Below are 21,634 nucleotides of genomic sequence, written 5' to 3'. Positions count from 1 at the left end.
GCTCAGTTGGTTAAGCATCTGACTCTTGATCTCGGCTCAGGTCATGATCTCAGGTGGTTGAGATTGTAATTCGCTTGGCTCTGCATTGGGTGTGGAGCCTGCTTAAGATTCTCTCTCTCCCTCTGCTGCTCCCCTTCCAACTTTCCCTTTGCCCCCTCTCCAAATAAATAAATAAATAAATAAATAAATAAATAAATAAAATAAGTTTTCACACATTTTATTTGTTAAATTGTCCTATTCTTAATTACTACTAATTACCACTATTAACTAATCTTACTGTTTGTTTAAATAGAAGCTCTTACTGTAACAGAAAAGTAAATAGTACAGAACAGTATATAATTTCAGATAAACATCGATTCTTCATAGTTCTCTGTTAAAGTAATAACACATGTGAGTAATTATGTCTCCTATGTTGTCACGTGTTTTTGGAGTGGTGTGGCTGTGTCTCGGCTGACTTTAAAGTTGATCATCCCCTGTGCACAATACTACCTTACCCAGTGTGTTTGCCCTTTGTCCCTCTTCCTTCCGTTCCTCCTCATCACACATTTCAGTTTCACTAAGGCCAGTGAGTTTGAGATTATAAAAAGTTCTAGATTAGTCTTGGAGAAGCTAATTTGTGTAACCAGCTCTGAATTTTTAATCCCTAAAATAATTTCCATGGAGAAGAACTGAAAATCTTCAAATAAAAAGTTCATTTTTTTTATTGCTTTATATTGTTCCCATTTGGAAGGCAGCATGGTATAGCTTGTAGGAATAGGGTTTCTGATGTTCCATGTATAATATTTTGGGGGGAGGCAGGACTATTTCTTTTTAAATTACATGATATTTTTGGAATGTATACTTTCGTTATTCTTTCTAATGTATACTTCTTTGTTCTTCAGAGTTTATTAACTCTGCTCTACTTTTCTTATTATTAAATTCATACAATGTACTAGGCATCATGTTTCTAAATTCAGAGAGGTCCTGGGAGTGTGTGTTTTAGCTGTAGGATCTTCTGATTGACAAATATATTTTTCAGGTCAAATGTAATACATAAGTTTTAGCATGTGTTGTTACATTTGGCAAATACGCATCTGCTCACAGGCTTACGCATTGTTTTAGGATGTTAAGTACACTTCTGAGATTTTTATTAATGGACATAAAAATGAGTTTCTATCAGGTATTTAATTGCTATAAAATTTCTCAACTTCTGAAATTCACACTACTTTGATAATTATTTCTACAGTAATTTGAGAATGCTGTTACCAATGGCTGTTTGCCGAATTCATTAGTTCAACATGGGACAATTGCTTAAAAATCTGTTTTTATAGGTGACTATAAGTGTACAATATGCTGTCTTTTAAAAATATTGTAGAATTCTAGTGACATTTCTAAATTCTCATGAAGAAAATCAGCTAGGAGACTTGGTCTGTTTTGATATCAATTGTTATTTTATGCTGAGAAGTTATTGAATGTGCCTTTAATATTTGGAAATGTTGATAAGCGTGTCCTCCCTGACATTGTGTTTTATGTTTATCATCCAGGGGGATGGAGTCCTGGCATACATTGGGAATTTTCGTCTGCTTGCAGAACTTTCCAGCCCTTTTGTGAATCAGCGGTAGGTGACTGATCTCATTATTTTAAACTTGTGTTGTTTCCTTTTAGTTTGGGGAGATTTTTCCCAAGATCCTAAAGCTACTAAATAAAAATGAGAATATGTGGTATGAATTATTATCTGTGCAAATGAGGAAACCAAGCCTTGGAAAGGTGAGAGAAACTTATCCGGGATCCCCTAGGTAGAACGTGGTGGTCCCAGCTTTTGAACAGAGCTCTCTTTGAAGGATGGCGATGCTTTATTATACTTTGGTTCATCTTGGGTCCAGTTCACATTCTTGACACCAGCTTATTCCTGTTCCCAAAATCTGATAGCGACATTACATCTTCATCCCTCATTTAAAAAAAAATTGTCTTCTAATTTTAGATTTACAGAAAAGTTGCCAAGATAGCATAGGATAGCCAGGATCCTCCTCCACCTGGTTTGCCCTGTTGCCGATATGTTACATTACCATGGACCATTTGTTGAAACTTCAGAAACCAGCATTTATACATCACTGTTAAGTGAACTCCAGACTTTGTGGAATTGCATCAGTTTTTCCCTTAGTGTTTTCTTTTTGTTCTAGGACTCAGTCCAGACTGCGACATTGCTTTAGTTTTGTGTCTTCCCAATCTCCTGTGGGTCTGTGACAGTTTCTGAGTCTTTTCCTGTTTTTCCTGACTTTGACAGTGTTAAGAGTACTGTCCAGTTATTCTGTAAACTGTCCCCCAGTCTGGATTTGTCTGTTTTTCTTAAGACTAGGTGGAGGTGATGGGGTTTTGGAAGGAATCCCATGGAGGCAAAGTGCCCTTCTCATCACAACATGTTAGGAGGTACATGATGTCCACATTACTGGGGATGTGAACTTGGCATCACACGGTCAAGATGGTGTTTGCCAGGTTTGTCCACTGTGAAGTTTTTTCTTTTCCTTACTCTATTTAAAAGCAAGATACAAAGGATAGCCCACCCTCAAGGGGGTGAAGGAGAAAGGAAATTAAGCTCCACCTCATGGAGGGAGGTAGATGCTCATATTTGCCAGTGGATTTACTGTGGTGCTGTATGACCCTTACCTTGTCATTTAATGAGGTCTGCTGATATCTTTTGAAGATCTTTCCTGTGTAACGTTAGCTGTTCCTTTCACTCCATATCCATGGTCCTAGGTGAGGGCCTTCAGGATCTCCACAGTTCAGTTAGGGCCTTCAGTATCTTCAGTCCACTACCGTGGCCTTCCGACTGACTTCCCTCCTTCCAGATTCACCCTCTCTTCAGTCCTTTCTTCACAGTGCTGCCAACATAATCCTCCCTGTGATCCATTTTCTGGACCTTGTTTATTTTCTTCCAGAAACTGCATCCTGTTTAGACTCTTCTCTAACTTTGAGGTTCACTGTAATGTGCTTCATATGTTTCCAGCCTTATTTCTTACTGTTCATTAGAGTCAGTTTTGAACCCTTACTGTCTCATGCACCTATGAGTGGTTCTCGAGTTTCTTCCCTTATTCACATCCTTAATTTCCCTTCCATCTTTGAAAAATTTGCCTGTCTTTAAAATTTTCGGTCCGAGTCCCAAAGCCAGGGGAGGCTCCCATGATTGCATGTAGCCCTTTTGTGACTTAGTATAGCGATAACCTAGAGAATTGGGACTGTCAGATCAGACTCGCGTGGGTTAGAGAGTGTACCCTGTATTAAGCCAAGGATCCAGGTAATCACGAGGCACTGGCAAAGCAGGGAGATTTTCAGGACCATCAGAATGGCTCCCTGGGTCCTTTTTGCATTGGGCAGACTCTGGAATAAGGTTATCTATGAGGGCTATAAGCAGTATGCGTAGTTCCTATTGCAGACATAGAAGGAGCTGTCTTGATTATGGAACGTCTCCATTTGATACCCAGATAGTTACATAGCTTATGTAACATTCCCCATGGGGTCAGACCCCATAAATCCATACATTCTAGGTTTGTTTGCCATAAGCAGTCCTAGACTAGGTATATCCTAAAAGCATTCCATGGATGAGACTCTCCTGCAACAAATACCATTAGTCTGTTTATCAGGACATCTGTCATTAGTATGTTCACCAAGCAATTAGCCTGATCTTTAAAAAAAAAAAAAAAAAGTTTATTTATTTATTTGAGAGAAAGAGAGTGAAAGAGAGAGCAAGAAGTGGGGGGAGGGTCAGAGGGAGAAGCAGATTCCCTGCTGAGCAGGGAGCCCGCCGCGGGGCTCAATCGCAGGACCCCGGGATCATGACCTGAGCCAAAGGCAGACACTTAACTGACTGAGCCACCCAGGTGCCCCTAACCTAATTTTTTTTTTTTTTGCCAAAGGCGGTGGGGGCAGGGGAAGAGTGGTCCTTCCACCCGCAAAACAGGAGAGACTAGATTACAGGTCTGCTGCTGAAGCTTTTCTTTCCCAAGCTTTGCTTATTCACTGTCTTATTTTGTTTGCCCATATTTCAGATGGTGTAATCTTATTTCTTCAAGAAGATAATCTGTTTCTTGGGCTTGGCCACTTAAAATTTTAAAATAATAATTCTGCAATCTTCAAAGACTCTGATAATGTGAAAGTATAGAGCAAAGAGCATGTACTTTGAAGTCAAACGACCTGCATTCAAATCCAAGCTCTCCCACTTAGCCTTGTATATGAGTGGAAGATTATTTAATGTCTCTGAGCCTGGTTTCTTACCTATAAAACAGGGATGATGATGACGATGCTTCACTGTTTGTTGTGAATATTCAATGAGATTACGTATATAAAGCACCTGGCATGGTGCTTGCCATTCGGTATATGTTCAGGAAGTGCTAAATGTCGTGCATATTCTGGGACGCCTGGGTGGCTCAGTCAGTTAAGCGTCTGCCTTTGGCTCAGGTCATGATCCCAGGGTCCTGGAATCGAGTCCCACATCGGGCTCCCTGCTCGGCGGGGAGCCTGCTTCTCCCTATGCCTCTGCCTCTCTCTCTGTGTCTCTCATGAATAAATAAATAAAATCTTACAAAAAAATAAATAAATGTCGTACATATTCAACACGCAAAAACCCGGGGAGCACTGGAAGCGCATCGTTTATACTTGCTTTCTCTACTTTATTGTATCTTTTTTTGCTCTTTAACTCACTAAAATTAGGCTTCCTCTTTTGTTGCTGGAACTGTTTCATTGGAGTCACCAATGACTTCCAGTTGCAAAATCCAGCAAACTCCCTTTGGTGCCTCTCTCATTGTGTCTCTCTGTGGACTGGAGGCTGTTGGTCACCTCCTCGTACGGCCCAACTCCCTTTGCTTTCATGACACCGCACTCATGCAGTCCTTGCATGTCTCTGACCATAACTCTTTCAGCCTCCTTGGTAGGACACGGTTCCATAAATGCTGGTGTTCCCTGAGGCTCTCTTCTGGGCCCACTGATCTCCATGCTTCTCCCTGGGGTGAGTTCTCCTTTCAAGGTGTCAGCTACTACCTACTTGCTCATTTTTGTGTGATGGACTATGCACGAATTTTAAAACCAGATAAACTCAAGTTGTAATTCAGCCTTGCCACTTAACTTGCCCTGACCTGGGCTGTTATTTAACATCCCTGTACTACAGTTGTTTTGTCTTTAGAAAGAGCAGATTTAATGCTACCTACTTCTTTGTATGATAGTCAAGTGTTTTCTCCTCCCAGGTGGCACAACAAATTCAACGTGTCTAAAATAGAATGCAGCATATTTCCCTCCATAGTCTTTTGTATTCTCTTGTTCAGCCTGTGGCCCAGCCATTCTCTCAGTCACTCCTGCTTGACATGTGGGAATCATCTTTGACTCTTTCTCCTTCACCTACATTTGGTCCATCGTTAGGTCCTACCAGATAACCTCCTAAATACTTCTTGCCTCGGCCACTGACTCTCCATCTCTACTCTCATTGCCCCATCATCTCTTGTTTAGGCTCCTGTATCAGCTTCTAACCCTGTCCTGCCCAATAGGGTAACCACAAGCCACATGTAATTATTTACATTTAAATTAGATTAAATCAAATTAAAAATTCAGTTCCTCCATCTAACTTGTAACATTTCAAGTGCTGGGCAGCCCCATGTGGCTGGAGTCTACTGAATTGGGTAGCACATCTATAGAACATTTTCATTATTGCAGAAAATTTTTTTGGACAGTGCTGTTCTAGACGGGGGGTTGGCAAACTAAGGCTCGAGGGCCAAACCCACTGCTGTTTTTTGGAAATAAAGTTTTATTAGGGCACATCTATGCTCCTTTGTTCACATGACTGCTGTTACACTACAACAGTGGAGTCCATTTGTTGGGACAGAGACTGTACAGTTTCCAAAGCCTCTTACCTTATGTCTGCTCTCTGGCTCTTTGTGGAAGAAGTTTGCTGATTCCTGCTCTAGATGGACTGTCTACCTGTCTGCACTCCTGTTGCCCTTTTATTTCGCTTCTATATTATTCTCTTCTATGATGATCTCTCTAAAACACAACAATGAACATGCAGCCCCCCTGGTTGAATCCCCTCAGTGACTCTGGCTGCTTACAGGATAAAACATGGACTCTTTAATGGGATACAGAACATTTTCTGTTACATCTGTTATTCTTTCTGCCACATTTTTCCCCCTCAGAAATCTCCTCTCATTCCAGCTTGTCCATGTGCTGGAAAGGTCTCCTGGTTCCTTACTTCTCCTTCAGGACTCAGCCTAAGGATTATTTCCATCACTAAACCCCACCTTTCTCAGGTCCGGTTGGGACCTGACCTCACCTGTGCTTCCATAATAGTGACGTACAGTTACACCATTATGATTAGTGTATTTTATGATAACATTCTCTCTCTCTCTCTCTCTCTCATTTTCTGTTCCTTACTCATCTCTGTGTTTCATTAGATCAGGGGCAAAATTTTGTTAAACTCTGCATGGTCCAGCACTCACTGTCTGGCACATAGTACCCATTTAATTACTTTTTGAAAAAATGACCCCCAAGAGGTGATCAGTTAAGCTCTAGCAATGTCCATCTCTTAAATATGATTCAAAATATGATATTTTGAAGCAGGAGAAAATTAACTGATGCTTAAAGGAACTTCAGTTTGTTTTTGTTGGAAACTCTTTGAGAACTCGTAAAGTTAGAAATAGTTTAATTCTATACCTGTATCTAAAAGCCTTGAGTCTTTAGTAAATTAGGAAAAGGAGAAGTGTGGTTGGAATGTGAACAAGAAATGGTATAATGCAACAACAAGGAGATCATAACAAAATTGAGTGCAGCTACTTCAGCTCAGTTAGAATTTTCTATTGGTTAATTGTTTTCTTTATTGTTTGTGATATTTTTATGTTTTCTCTATTTTAAAGCTTTGTGTAATTTAAGAAGGCACATGGGATGCATGTGGTGGGTTACAGAGGAAAAGAAGACTGAAATAAAGCTTAGACACCTGGGCTTTAATTACATTGCTGCTGCTGAGTTATACCCATGTATCGGGTTTCTTTTTATAATGGTGGTAACTTCTTTCTTGCCTAAATGCCTTTAATTGCCATGAGGGCATATTTATGCATTGCTATTAAAATGAAATAGTTTGTAAGAACTCCGTACATATGCTCCTTAATATGTTAAATCAGTATTTCCTAAATACCTTCTCAGTACTTAAATGTCCCAGTCCCTGCCCTCCGGGACCTTCTAGTATGCTATCTGGTGTCACGTCTATGTTTGAAAAAGTAGGACTTAAAAATATAAAATAATGAACTAGTAAAACAAGTTGTTATATGAAAAGGGGCAAGAAAAAAGTGCTGGTATTAGTGGTATAAAACAGCTGTTTTCAAACTTGTTGATCTCATAAGTTATTGAGGACTTGAATGAACTTTTATTTCCTGTGGGCTTGTATCTATTGATATTTGCCAGATTGGAAATTAAAACTGCAACGTGAAAAATATTTATTAGTTCATTTAATAGTAACAATAATATTTTATATTAACATAATGTGTATTTTTTTGTGAAAAATTACTATGTTGCCAAAATGAAAAAATTTTAGTGGGAACAGTGTCATGGATGTACATTTTTGCAAATCTTCCTAATGTCTAGCATGGTGGTATTTATCTGGATTCTCAAGGCTGCCTCTGTTTTCAGTCTGTTGTGAAATGTTGTTTTGGTTGAAGCATATGAAAAAAAACCCCGGCCTCTCAGAGTTAATAATGTAGTAGGAAAAGATAAGTATTTGAGTAGCCCTTTTCAAGTATTCAAGGATATTCTTCTTTAACATTACACCAAAATATACCAAGAAGTAGTTTCTTAAAGGTTAGTTAAATGTAGAATCTGAAATTATACCAGCAAACTTTCCATACATAGTTACATTCAAATTCATTGGTCTCTCTGTGCTTTGAATCTTTTGCCCATGCATAATTGTGTAACATCATGCCTTGGTCATTGGGTTATTTGGTCCACTGAGTTATGTGGGCCTTCCAAGTGTTGGTACATTTATTAGTAATATTAAAAAAACCTCACATTAGTTAATATCACCACTGATCTTATTTAAAAAGTCTCTAAGCATTGGGAGGCTATCAAAGTCTTTTTCCAGATAAAATTTTTCCAAAATTCTGATTTTCATTTGAAAGTTCAAATTTTGTTATTGGCAACAGATACTGACAAGCTTCTTTTCTCGATGTGACAAACTCACTTTTCATTTTTGAGAAAATGCCTGCCAAATACCCAAGTCTAAATAACATAGTTTTTCAGTTTTTTACAAGCAAAAATGGTGTTCCATGGAAAAGGCATGTAGTTTAGCTCATAATTCAAATCATCATTCAAGGGTTTTTTTCCTTCAGACAGCTGTTGTACTTCGAAGCAGAAGTGTGTTATGTATACTTCTCATTTTATCACACAGAATATTAAAAAGATGTACTCAAAGGTCATGATACAGTGAAACGACCAGTCTTCATCAGGGACATTCTTAAGTGAAACCAGTTTTTCCCCCCTTCTGTAACTTTTTTTTTTTTTTTTACTCCCTGTTTAGTTTTTAATTGCAAGTGTGTGGCAGTAAAGAATACAATGTCCACTAGTACCATTTTGTGCCATTGCTGTGATTTGTGCTAAGATGCCAGTAGTTTTATCTGCCAGTGGCTTTGCACCATCATTGTAGAAGTCAGCACAAGGAGCAAAGTGGATAATATTTTAATATTATTATAAAAATAGTTTTCTCTTGTACACCCTCCAAAAAAATCTCAGGAGTGCATGCACCACATTTTAAGACCTATTATTGATTGATATTTGTCATGCAAGCCTTCACAGAGAAGGCAGGACATACTCTTAAAATGTTTTAGGATGTTTTTAGAAATGGATGGTGAGGGGAGGCCCTCCATTCAAGGAGGAAGGAATTAACATAAGTTTTTAAAAAGTGGAATAAACATGCCGTATGAAAGGCAAACCCAAACTTGTAGGATCAAAGAATATGTCTGGGAGGAGGGTGGATAGACACAGAGGGTGTTGAGTGTCAGAGAGAGCTGACTGAACTTGACCTGGTGGTCAGTGAGAATATAGTCTATGGAGGAAGTCATTCTGAAAATAGCACTGAGTAATTGTAGTTTTTGGTTAGTTTGTAGGATAGATTGGAAGACTGGAGGCAAAGATTGGGTTAGAAGGTTAGCAGACAGCTCTTGGTTATGTGCATGAATGGTGTAATTTCATTAGTCCAGAAAATAAATAGGAGTCCAAATTAGGATGTGGGGATAGAGAAAAGATGACAAAATAGAGATTTCAGGGAAGAAAAAGTGAAATTGGCAATGGATGAGAAATTAGAGATCGAGAAAAGGGATGAGTGTAGGATAACTTCTCTGCTGTACCTTTGAGGAATGGGCCCATGAAAAGAGATGAGGAGGCAAGAGGAAGCCTGGAGGGTAAGTGGTGGGTTTGGTTTGGAGATGTTAGGTAAGAGGACAGACAGAGCATCTGAGTGGAAATGTAGTAAGAGGTACAGGGAGGGATTTTGGAATGATCAGATAGAGGTGACATTTGAAGCCATGAGAAAAGATGGCATTGAAACTATAAAGTTGAGTGTCTAGAATGGAAGCATAAGATAAGGAAGAGTAGATAATCAAGGAGTAGTTTAGAAGAAGAAGGGGAGTCAAAAGAACATTGGGGCAGAAGGCAACTTTTCTAAATTTAAGTTTCTGAACCCGTAAAATTTCAGAGTTAATATTTATTAAATTCCAATGTTTACATGCCTGAAAGGATGACATTTGCAACCAAGATACAACTAGGGTCAGCTCACTGCCCAGTCTCTGTGTAGCGTCCCAGAATCAGTACAGCCATCTAAAACCTTATTGGAGTTTTTCCAAGGATGTCAACAAAGATCCAGTTTGTTACTCACAGCAACACTTCTTAAAATTCTCTTCGCTCCTCTTGAACTCACAATGTCTCCTCCTGGGCCCTGCAGCTTTCCCAGGGCTCATTCAAACTTCCGACCCTCAACTCCAAACTCCAAAAACTCACTGGAGGTGCTGTGTAGGGATTGATTTTTTTGCTTCCATCCTCGTTTCTCACTTTTTTCTTTCTTTCTCTACCTGCAAGGAGCCCCTTCTGCCTTTTCCAGATGTGAATTATACCAAATAGTACCTTGTTTTTATACCATTTGTAGTTAGTACCACATTCTGCATAGTTAATTCCCAGGACGTAATTGTAAGGTTCAAATTTGTTTGGAAGGGCAGTGGGAGAAAGAAGTGCTAAATGACCAAAGACAGATTGTTCTCTATGGGGTTGGCTGAGGATTATAAACACATACAATTTGCTATCTTTTCTTGTATACCTTGACTTAATAATAACTGTATATGGTGGGTAAAAGAGTTTTCCCTCTGTCCTTTCTTTCCACATGCATGTCTTCCTTCTTCCTCCTGCCCCTTTCCCTCTCAGCTTGAATACATATATTCAAAAACCATTAGCCTTTATTTGTTGGAATGAAGGTGTTTGAATTCGGTAGGAAGTAGATTCCATCAAAATAAGTGGCCCCTCTGGTGTGAGAGAGGAAGATAAGAGCAACTATGTAAATATTATTTCACCTTGAATTAATATATGAGCTCTTTCTTTTAAAAGAGACTGGCTTGGGGTGCCTGGTTAAGGCAGTTGATTAAGTGTCCAACTCTTGATTTCGGCCCAGGTCATGATCTCAGGGTCATGAGATCGAGCCCTGAGTGAGGCTCCATGCTGGGCATGGAGCCTGCTTGAGATTCTCTCTCTCCCTCGTTCTGCCCCTCCCCTGTTTGCTCACATGTGAGCACACTCTCTCTCTCTGTCTAAAAAATTATAAATGAATGAATGAATGAACAAGTCTGGCTTAAAGACCAGGCACTGGTAACATGAAAAAATTGGCAGAAGATAAATATGGTGATTGCATAGTGAAGCCAAAGGACAAGTTCTTTAAGTCTGGATTTGTAGATAATCACCTTCCTACACAACCAAAATTTTGGAAAGTGCATGAAGTACTTGGAGAACAGAAAGTATAAGTATTCTGGACTAAATACAGTCTAGGACTTGTGAGAAGAGGAAAGTCTAGAAAGGTTGAGTCAAGGGAGACCAGTTGGGTCATTGTAATCATAGATGTAAGAGATACTGAGAACCAAAAACTGTAACGGCAGCAGTGGGAATGGAATGAATCAGGGAAGGATAAGGGAGAATTTTAGGAAATGAAATGGATAGGGCTTGGTTACAGACTATAGGAATAGTCTAGGATGACTGCAAGTTTCTGATTTGGGTAACTAAGTGATGGGTGATGCCACTGATAAAGATTGGAAGGATTGGTAGGTATAAATTTCCAGTTATAAAATGAGTGGGGATGTAAGGTACAGCATGGGGAATACAATCAATAATGTTGTATCAACTTTGTATGATGATAGACATTAACTAGACTTACTGTGGTGATCGGTTCCCAATGTGTACAAACGTGGAACCACTGTGTTGTACGCTTACAACTAATATACCATGGTATGTCAATTATACTTCAGTTTTAAAAATAAATCTACAGAGAACACACACACACACACACACACACACACACACATTTTCCACAGAAAGACCTGAATTTGAGCAAAGAAAAAGCAAACATTGGGATGCTCATGACACAATAACATACAAACTGTATTGAAAAGATGGCCTTTGGGCTCTTTTGTCTTATCCAGCTCCCTGAAATATAACCATTTAATTACACAAACCAATTTTCTATGGCTTAGTGTTACTGTGAAAGTTTGCTTGTGCAAATTCCTTAATTTTTATATGAAAATGGAGTTTATTCATGAAAATAAAAATGTTTCCATCTATCAAAAAACCCACAAATGATTGGGAGGATCAGAAGAGAAACAGGCAGTTTTCTGTGGTAGGAGGGGTGGTTAGGCAAGGAGTAGGGTATTGGTTTTAGGAATGTTGAGTTTGGGGCATATTTGAGAATTTGTGAGGTAAGAATAAATGAGGTGAAAATGTTCAACAATAAATTAAAAATCTGGAACTACAAGTAGACCTTGAGAGAGGACTTGAAATTAGAGATTTGTGTTAGGGTGTTGAGCCCTCGAGAGTGGATGAAATGGCCTTGGTAGCACATATAGAAGGGAATGGTGCTTGGGAGGCACAAATATTTAAGAGACAGGCAGAGGAAGTAGAGACTGAGAAAGTGTAGTTAAGGAACCAAGAGGAAAATAGTATCATGGAGGTCAGGAGAGATGGAAGTATGATCGTTGGCAATGTTGTATGCTCTAGAAAGGCCACTTACAATGAAGGCTAAGACAAACCCACTGTCTTAGGTATGGGGAAGCCACTGGTGACCAGTTTCTTTTGTAGGGGAATGTAATCATATTGTGCTGGGTTGTGAAGTATAGCAAGAATGTCCGTGAATATACTGTTGACTTCTCTTTCAAAAAGTGTGATAGGGAAGACAAGCAGAGGAGAGATTTTTGGATTAGGAAGAATTGAGTAGGTTGGTGAGAGACAAAAGAATCCATCTGGATGGAGCCAGGGGAAGGGGATAAAGTCCCGGAAGGTGGAGTGGGGTCCTGAGCAAGGGCAGGGAAGCAGTCAGCCTTGGAGAGAGCAAGAGAAACCTCTTTATCTGAGTATAAAGGTAAAGGTGCCTGAAAAGAAGTTTTGGGACCTTGAGATCAGAGTTTGAGGAATTCATGGTTGATGGACTCTACTATCTCAGTAGTTAGAAGAGGCTAGTTCCTCTGAAGGGGCTGAGAAATAGAAAAGAATGAGGAATGGAAGTAACTTGAATGGTGAGACAGAGGTTGGAAGCAATTTTATGGAGTGTGGAGTTAAGTGATTAAGACCGTGAAGGAAATTTGAGAATTCAACTGAAGTCCAGCTCTCTTTAAATTACAGTTGTGCCTGCCATTTATCTTAATCTCAGAATTGGTGACTAATAATTATTTATTGAATAGTAAAGTGGGGAGTTTCTTACTATGTGTCATAACAGCTTCATAGCAGAAGGGAGTTCCTATCATCGTCCCCAGTTTTGTAGAGATAAAACTGAGATGTAGAAGTCAATAACAGTGAGAGAAGCAGGCTCTGAACCCAGGCATCCTGGTTGCAGAGTACAGCACGCACCTGCAGTGTCTACTACGTGCCTGGAAAAGCTGGTGGGATAAGAGGTTGGAGGCAGGTGGGGCGGGTGGGTTGGGTGAAGTGGCAAGAGACCTTGAGGGTGTGGATATGTGTTCTGAAGTTAACTGAATTCAGGGAGGTGGGAAAGGAAGTAATCAAGGTCTAGAGGCTGATAGGGATTTGAGAGTTGGGCGGTTGAAGAATGCGTCTAGGTGGAACTGGGTAAAGTGAAATATGGGGTGCTAAGAGTTGTGATGAGAAAGGGATTGGTCGTTTGAGGGATAGCATTTCTGTTAATCCCAAGGCCACCATATAGTCTAAGAAATGAACGGCTGAGGTTAACAAGGGAAGTCTTTGGAGTGGAGAAGAATGGAGGATAGGAGATCTGGATTAGAACAAAGGATTTTGACTTTCCTGCCTCAGTGACACTTTTCCTGTTTGTGATATTTTATTAATTTGACCAATGCTGCCTAAATAGTTTCTCTTTTAATTGACTTGAATAATTGGGCTTTTCTCTTTTCACACTACATAATACTTATAAATTGTAATACACCTCTTATCCTACCACTTACTCCTACTTGATCTTTTGATCTCTCTTCGTAAACTATTTTAAGGTTTTCCTAACTGTTAAGTTTTAGTTACTGAGGTTAAGCAGTTTCTAGCTTCGTCATAACTAATTTGGTCAAATTAAATATTAAGATACATGGATATATTTTATTACATTTACCATTTAATCTCTAAACAATGAGGTAAAATTCAACAAGATCTTTTTTAAGGAGCAGAAAGAACGAGAAAATACTGAATTTTTAAAAATAAACTTTGAGAATAATTTTAGACTTACAGAAAAGTTGCAAGGATGATACAGAAGCTTCCTATACACCCCACACCCAGTTTCCCCTATTAATATCTTACATTAGTAGGGTAAATTTGTCACAATTCATGAACAAATATTGATACATTATTATTAACCAAGTCTGTACTGTATTCAGATTTCCTTAGTTTTTACCTAATGTCCTTTTTCCATCTCAGGACCCCATCCAGGATACCACATTACATTTAGTTGTATCTCCTTAGACTCCTCTTGGTTGTGACAGTCTCTCAGACTTTCATTGTCTTTGAGGTGTTTTTGGGTACTGGTCAGGTGTTTTGTGGAGTATTTCTCACTTTGGGTTTGTCTGATGTTTTTCTCATGATTAGACTCGGGTTATGGGGTTTTGGGAGGAAGACTACAGAAGTAAAGTGCCATTCTCATGACAACATATCAGGCCTCCCTGCTATAAACATGACTTATCACTGTTGATGTTTTCCTGTTCACCTGGCTGAAGTAGGTAGGGTTTGTCAGATTTCTCAGTTTTAAAGGTACTCTTCCTATGCCACCTGCCTTCTATCCTGAACTCTAGAAGGAAGTCACTGTGAATAGCTCCCCTCTTGAGGAGCGGGAAGTTACGCCTTACCTCGTTGAGAGTGCAGTATCTACAGAAATTATTTGTAATTATTCTGCATAGGATATTTATCTTTTCTAATCACTCATTCCTTCATTCATTTATATTACTATGGATTCATGGATATTTATTTTATACTTCAGGTGTTTTAAATCCAGTACCACATTATTTATATATTATTTGTTCAAAACGGTACTTTAGCCATTGAGCTCTTTCAGTTGTTTTCTGTGTCCCTTTGATACAACCTCATCATTTTGTTTTTTAAGTACTTCCTTACTTTCTGGCAGTGAAAAATATGCTAGATTCATATTGTATATTCTCTGTTCCAGCCCTAGAATCAGCCATGTCTCAAGGAGCCCTGATTCCTTTTATTGGAGAATGGTATTAGAGACCAAGGTCTAGGCCCTGGGTTTGCTCACCACTACTGGGGCATCATTGTTACTCTGCTCTCCCAGGTGACCACTTGGAAGTATATTAACCTGTGTATACATAGGGTACATAGCTAACTATAATTATTTCTGCTGCATCTATATTTATATCTGTATTAAGCTAAATGAGTTCATACTGATGTTTTCAGCTCTAATCCAGTATAATATGGATCAGTCTAGCCTCTTCCATTCACTTGTCTGTAACTTTCCACTCCAACAGTGAGACACCTGGTCCCCACTTCACCATCAAACAGATGTACTTATTTGTTAAATCCCAATATATATGTGTGTGTATATATATATATATGCATAATGGTTTCAGAATTGTTATCCTGTTCTTCCATGACACACAACTTTATCAACTAGAGTACGGTGCCTGTGTACAGTTTTCTTTTGTCTTCAGTCTTAACAGCTACCATACATTTTCAGCGTTACTTAGATCACCTGTTTTTACTCCACTTCCTACAGTGAGGTTATATATGTATTTGTAAAGCCGTTAGATTCTTTTGTCACAGTCTAGATTCCATCCTGGCACCCCCAATCTCCTAACTGACATTTTAAAATTTGTACACACTCTTCATGCTGTTCTGTGGATTTTGACAAATGCATAACATCATATACTCACCACTACAATATTATACAGAATTGTTTCACCACCCTAAAATATCTCCTATGCTTTGCTTCACTTACTCTACCCTCTTCCTCTCTCTCTGAACCTCTGGCAACTACTGACCTGTCTTTATAGTTTTGCTTTTTCTGGAATGTTATATAAATGGAATCATAATGTGGGTAGCATTTTCAGACTGGTTTCTTTCATTTAATAGTACGCATTTAAGATTCATCCATGTGGTTATGTAAATTGATAGTTTGTCCTTTTTATTGCTGAATGGCATTCCATTGTGTGGATATACCACAATTTGCTTATCCATTCAGCTATTTTTTTTAAAGATTTTGTTTATTTGAGAGAGATGGGGGAGAGCACAGAGGAAGAGTGAGAGGGAGAGGCAGACTCCCAGATGAGCAGAGAACCCAACATGGGGTTCGATCCCAGGAACCTGAGCTCATGACGTGAGCCGAAGGCAGACGGTTAACCAACTGAGCCACCCAGGCGCCCCCTCCATTCACCTATTGAATAACATCTTGGTTGCTTGCTTGCTTCCAGTTTTTTGCGATTATAAATAAACCTGGTGTAAACATTTGCATGCGATTTTTTGTGTGGACACAAATTTTAAAATCAGTTGGAAAGATACCTAGGAGAGTGATTGCTGGATTGTGTGCTATGAATATGTTTAGTGTTATAACTGCCATACTGTTTTCCAAAGTGGCTTTACCATTTTATTCTCACCAGCAGGGCTTTAGAGTTTCTGTTGCTCCATATCCTTGCCAGCAATTGATATTGCCAGAATTTTGGATTTTAATCATTTTTATAGATATGTAGTAGTATCTCATTGTTTTAATTTACAGTTTTCTAATAACAAATGATGTTGAACGTCTTATCATATTCTTATTTTCCTTTGTATATCTTCTTTGATGAGGTGTTTAAGGTATTTTGCCCATGTTTTAATTGGGTTGTTGCCTTATTGAGTTTTAAGACTTCTTTTTATATTTTGGATATAAGTACTTTATTCTGTATGTATTTTGTAAATATTTTCTCCCAGTGCATGGATGTCTTTTTATTCTGTTTTTTTTTTTTTATTGTTTTACCAGTGCCTTTCATAGAGCAAGTTTTTAATTTTAGTAACAATATTTTTGGTAACTATTTTTTTTCTATAGTTGTACTTTTGGTGTTATATCTAAAGTACGATCACCAAACTCAAGATCATGCAGATTTTTTCCTATGTTTTCTTCTAGAAGTTTCAGAGTTTTTCATTTTATGTTTAAGGCTGTGGCTTATTTTGAGTTAATTTTTGTGTAAAATGTGCTCTGCCTAGGTTCATTTTTCTGCATATGAATATCCAATTGTTCCAGCTGTTTGTTAGGAAAGCTATTCCTTTTCCATTGAATTACCTTTACACTGTAGTCAAAAATCAGTTGAGTATATTTGTATGGATCTATTTCTGGGCTAACACTGTTGATCATTTGTTCTTTCACCAATGCTGTGCTGTCTTGAGTACTGTAGCTTTATATAGTAAGTCAGTCTTGAAAGTGGGTAGTATGAGTCTGCCAACTTTCTTCCTTTTCAGTATTGTGTTGGCTGTTCCAGGCCCTTTGCCTCTCTATATAAATCTTAGGAGGATGTTCACTGAGTTTTAAAAACTAAAAACATTTAAAATGGTTAATCTTTGGAGATGCAGAGTAAATGTGATGCTTTTAAAAATTTTTTCCAGGTGGTTCTTTGAAGCTCTGAAGTATCCTAAGTTTTCCAAGGCTAACGTCATCAATGGAGTACTCATGACCGCGGTGTTCTTCATCGTACGGATTGTCTCGATACCTCCTTTTTATGGTTACATTTATTCCGTGTTCGGAACAGAAGCCTACATCAGGCTTGGATTTTTAATCCAATTTTCCTGGATCTTTACTTGTGCTATTTTGGATGGGATGAATGTCATGTGGATGATCAAAATTACAAAGGGTTGCATCAAAGTCATCTCTCTCCTCAGACAAGAGAAAGCCAAAAGTAGTCTTCAGAATGGAAAACTTGACTAAAGGTGGGCTACTGATAAGCATACTTCCATACTGTCCACGTTATATCTACTGATAGGATGAATTCTTGGCATGTTCTTGTACTTCTTATTAATTATATTTGGTATCGAGGGTTTCAGTGCTTTCTTTTTTTTAACCTTTAGAAAAGAGAAACTAAAACTTAGTTTTTGTTCCAAGATTTCTTTTCTGATTTTCTTCTGCATTATAAGCATGGATAAAATCTTAAAGGTTTAAATAAAAAATTATAAATATACTGGTGAATCTTTTCAGAAATCTGTTAACCTGCATTGGTATTTTTCTCTGTGAAAAGATGACTATGCTAATTGGGTGCACTTGGTTTTATGTCACCAATTTTGCTGAAAGAATGGGAACTGCTTTTAAATTTGTAAATAGCTCTCAACACTTTGTTGTCCTGCACTCGTTTCTTACTGTGGCTGTCAATACCCGTTTAGGGTTTAATTTCTAAACCATTGAAATGTTCTTTTCTTAGGCTATCAGAAATGATGTATTTTTTGTTTAGATATGCTATCATTTATGAATGATGAAGTACTTTGCTTACTTTGGGAATATTTAATTCAGTCATGGAAAATACTTCTTTAATTTTTAGATTTTTCAGACATCACTTTATTATTTCTATTTTTAACATTTTATCAAAGTACTGCTTTTTTATTTGTAGTAAGGCTTAAGACAGGTCTTACAGAGCTCCTTAAGAGATTAATTCCTCTTTCTAAAAGCATGTTAGAGATGACTAATAGGTCATTTTTAGGCTAACAGGAGGGATCATTAAGAAAAAAGCTTTAACACTGCTGTCTCTGTTTCTGTTGCACTTTTTCCATGAAAAATATATTATTTCCATTTGTAAAACCTCCCCTAAGTTCAGAACCCAACATCATCGGTACCAAAGTGTTATGCAGTATATATTTGTCACACTCCTAATAATGACGTAGGCCTCTTCTTAATGAGACCAAAACTCCAAAAAATCAGTATTCACATTTTACTCACAGTTTACACCTATGCTTGCTTAACCAACATTGTGAGTGCTTTGAATTTCTGTCTTTCCTGAAGGACAGGAAATAAAAATAGATAATTTAATCCAAGTATTCCGATTATTAATATCCTTGTCTCACGTGATGATAAATTTATGGCTGGTGACTCCGGTTTTTTTGGTTTTGGGTTTTTTTGTGTATGTGTAAGTATATGTTTGCTTTTTCTTTGGTTCTTACAACCCCAATATAGAATTATATAATTAGCTATTACTGCCTTTATTTATTTTTCTCAAGTTCTTGATTTTAATGATTGTTCTTACCTAAGAAAGAAAGAAATTTAACCAGTGACGGCTGCTTGAGTTTAACTGAACCCAAACCAAAAGATCTAATCCACTCAGTTTCTCAGTTGGTAGGAGAATGATTCACTTTCTTTGTGCATGTTATGATGGTGAAGGGAGGCTGGCTGGCTAGATCAGACTTTGATTTGGTTTGATTTGATCTGGCTGTCTAATGCAGAGAGAGCCTGATAAGTTTTAGAACATTTACAGAAGGTAATAGAAATCTCAGTCAATAACTCAGAAAATCAAATTGATTGGCTTATAGTAGGTACACTTATTTTTGAAAGACTTAATTAAAGTAATGTAAAGTATAGGTATTTGTTTTTAAAGCTAATATTACATTGATAATTTGTTACCAAATTTAATGCCTTTGACATCATAGGCACTTAAGTGCATATTGGTTGTTGAGAGGGGGTAGGAAAACACATGTTTTATCTTGTTTTTTTTCTTGCTCTTTTGCAAGAAAACTGGATTTTTAAAAGGAAAACATTTATATTAGAAAACTATCTTGGAAATTACTTTAAAGAAAAACAAAACTTGAAATAAATATTTTTGACTCTTGGGATATTTCTATAGTTTCTGAACACAGATTTTAAACCCACCATCAAAGTGAAGACAATATAAAGCAATATATTGCAATGTATTGTAATATAAAACTCAGTAATCAGTGAGTTTCCATATAGCAGTTTCAGTTTTTGTAGTTGCTATTTCATGCTTAAAACTTTATTTTTACTTTCATTGACAGCATTTTCATTAGTACAGCTGTTCACAAAACAGGTGTTTAAAATATCAATGCTTTGAACTAAAGTTCATTAATCCCTTAGTCAGCAATTCTTATTTTATGCTGACTGCATGACAGCTAATTCAACATCCACATTCAATATCCAAAAGTAGAAGCTACATATTTCCTCATACAACATGCATGAAATGGAAAAGACACTACAAACTGCCATACCACTCTAAGTCAGATCTTTATAGGAGCTATATTTCACTGTTCTGTGATTCTATCCACCTACCTAAGATACAAGGAGTTAAAGACATAACATATCATTTATTCAGTGATGAATTTGTCATTTATTAAATGACAAACTTTTGCTAGACATTTTACATATTAAGTATTTTGACTACCTGGATTAATTTAAATGATTCTGTTAGACATTCTGAATTTAACAACTATTAAAATATTTGTAGAAAATTAAAGCAAATTGGTATAAATTTTTAAGCAACTCTATTTTTATAGAAAAAGATTAGTGACAACCTGTAACTATAAAGATGTTCTTTGAATGTGTAGTAGTCTAAAAAATAAAAATTCTTACAAAATTTTGAAAGTGAAGAAAATCAACTAAATAGCATGCAAGATCATAGATTCTGCATCTGGTATTTTATTTGGGAGAATTTGAAAATTATGAGCTTGAATTTGTACAATTTGCATTCTTGTGTCTGAAATCTTTCCAGTGGGTACTGTTAGCATTTATTTAAAACTCAAAATGGAGTTATATATGAGTGCAAAGAAACTAACTCCTTCATAAGTTGATGCCTTATAGTAAGTTAAGATGCCATCTTTATTCCAACTGTTTAGTTTTGTTGTTTCATGGGCTAGTGCTATGTTTAGAGAAGTAATAATGTCTACCATTCCTAAGGGTGAATGACATACCATGGATGCTGCAGTACTACTGTAAAGATCTAGTTTTAAAAACTGCCTCATTTATAGGTGTTTGAATCAAATTCTTTTCTAAATTTTAATCTATTTAACTCAACTTTTTGCTAAAGTGTCAGTTTTTAAATTGTACACTCTGTGAGGTGCGTTGGGTGTTTGGAGAATGGTTCTTCACGGTTGTAAAGGACCAGCTTTTTGGTTGGTTACACCATTTGTCATCATGCGTTAGAAACAGTCTTGTTGTGGAGATATCTAGGGGAAAGTGTTGTAATATTCATGTTTGTTCTGTTTCATTTTTAAGGGAAATAAACACGTTCCAAAAGGCACTATTAAAATAAATGTTTGAATAAATTTCAATTTCTAGGTTACTCTTAACTCCAATATGGAAGTATGCATACGAATTGGCTTTCAGTGGTTTAGTCTATTGCTTGAAATTGAAAAGTCCATGTAATTGTTGACATCATCAGTTACACTTCATGGAAGACTATGTATTTGTGTGTCTTGGGTTCCAGAAGAAGCAAACTTGTATAATTTTATCAGAAATGTGGCACAGTGTTTCTCCACAGGTACGAACCAGCACAGCAGTGAGACCCCTCCTGTGTCTAGAGACCCTGGGCACACACACAAACCTCCCAGCCTTAACCACAGTTTGGTTGACAACAGGCACACTAAAGCTACTGCAGGGGATTTTTCACATGAAGCACATGGGGTATGTGTGAGAACAATGAGAAGCCAGCAAGACCTGGAGTTGGAGACACCGCAGCTGATTTTCCCTTAAAAGGCATAATGCCCCTCCCTCATCTAGAACCTTTTCTCTGAATCCTAACAGCCCTTCCAACTCATCCTCCTAATGCCCTTAAGACTTTACCAGCACCTCCATCCCTTATGCTGGCACCTTTCAACATCAACTTTAGAGGCTTCTCCATGCCCATAAGCTTTCTGGTCTATTGCAGCAAACTTCAAAGTTTTCAAGTATATACTTCCATTGAAAAAAGAAAGCACTGCAGTAAGTTTAAGTAGAGGTCAGCAAACTATAATTGCTAAGAGGCTA

The 21,634-nt window shown here is 37.6% G+C and overlaps 1 protein-coding gene across 4 annotated transcripts in view; it reads left to right on the top strand.

The window, feature by feature from the left end:
- TLCD4 (TLC domain containing 4) overlaps positions 1-18,694 on the top strand; it is a 98,901-nt gene extending 80,207 nt beyond the window's left edge. For all 4 annotated transcript variants that reach the window (XM_025872243.2, XM_073896266.1, XM_073896267.1 and 1 more), the window contains 2 exons: positions 1,524-1,597; positions 17,287-18,694. In XM_025872243.2, coding sequence (XP_025728028.1) covers positions 1,524-1,597; positions 17,287-17,605 — 393 coding nt within the window. In that variant the 3' untranslated portion in view covers positions 17,606-18,694. The remainder of the gene's footprint in view (positions 1-1,523; positions 1,598-17,286) is intronic.
- Positions 18,695-21,634: the final 2,940 nt, after the last annotated feature.

This window comes from Callorhinus ursinus, unplaced genomic scaffold (genome assembly GCF_003265705.2).
Source record: "Callorhinus ursinus isolate GAN/ISIS: 27379988/994484 unplaced genomic scaffold, GSC_fseal_2.0 scaffold9, whole genome shotgun sequence".
NCBI classification, from domain to species: domain Eukaryota; kingdom Metazoa; phylum Chordata; class Mammalia; order Carnivora; family Otariidae; genus Callorhinus; species Callorhinus ursinus.
The sequence above is the reverse complement of the archived record's forward strand: the minus strand, read 5'-3'. Positions and strand labels throughout refer to the sequence as shown.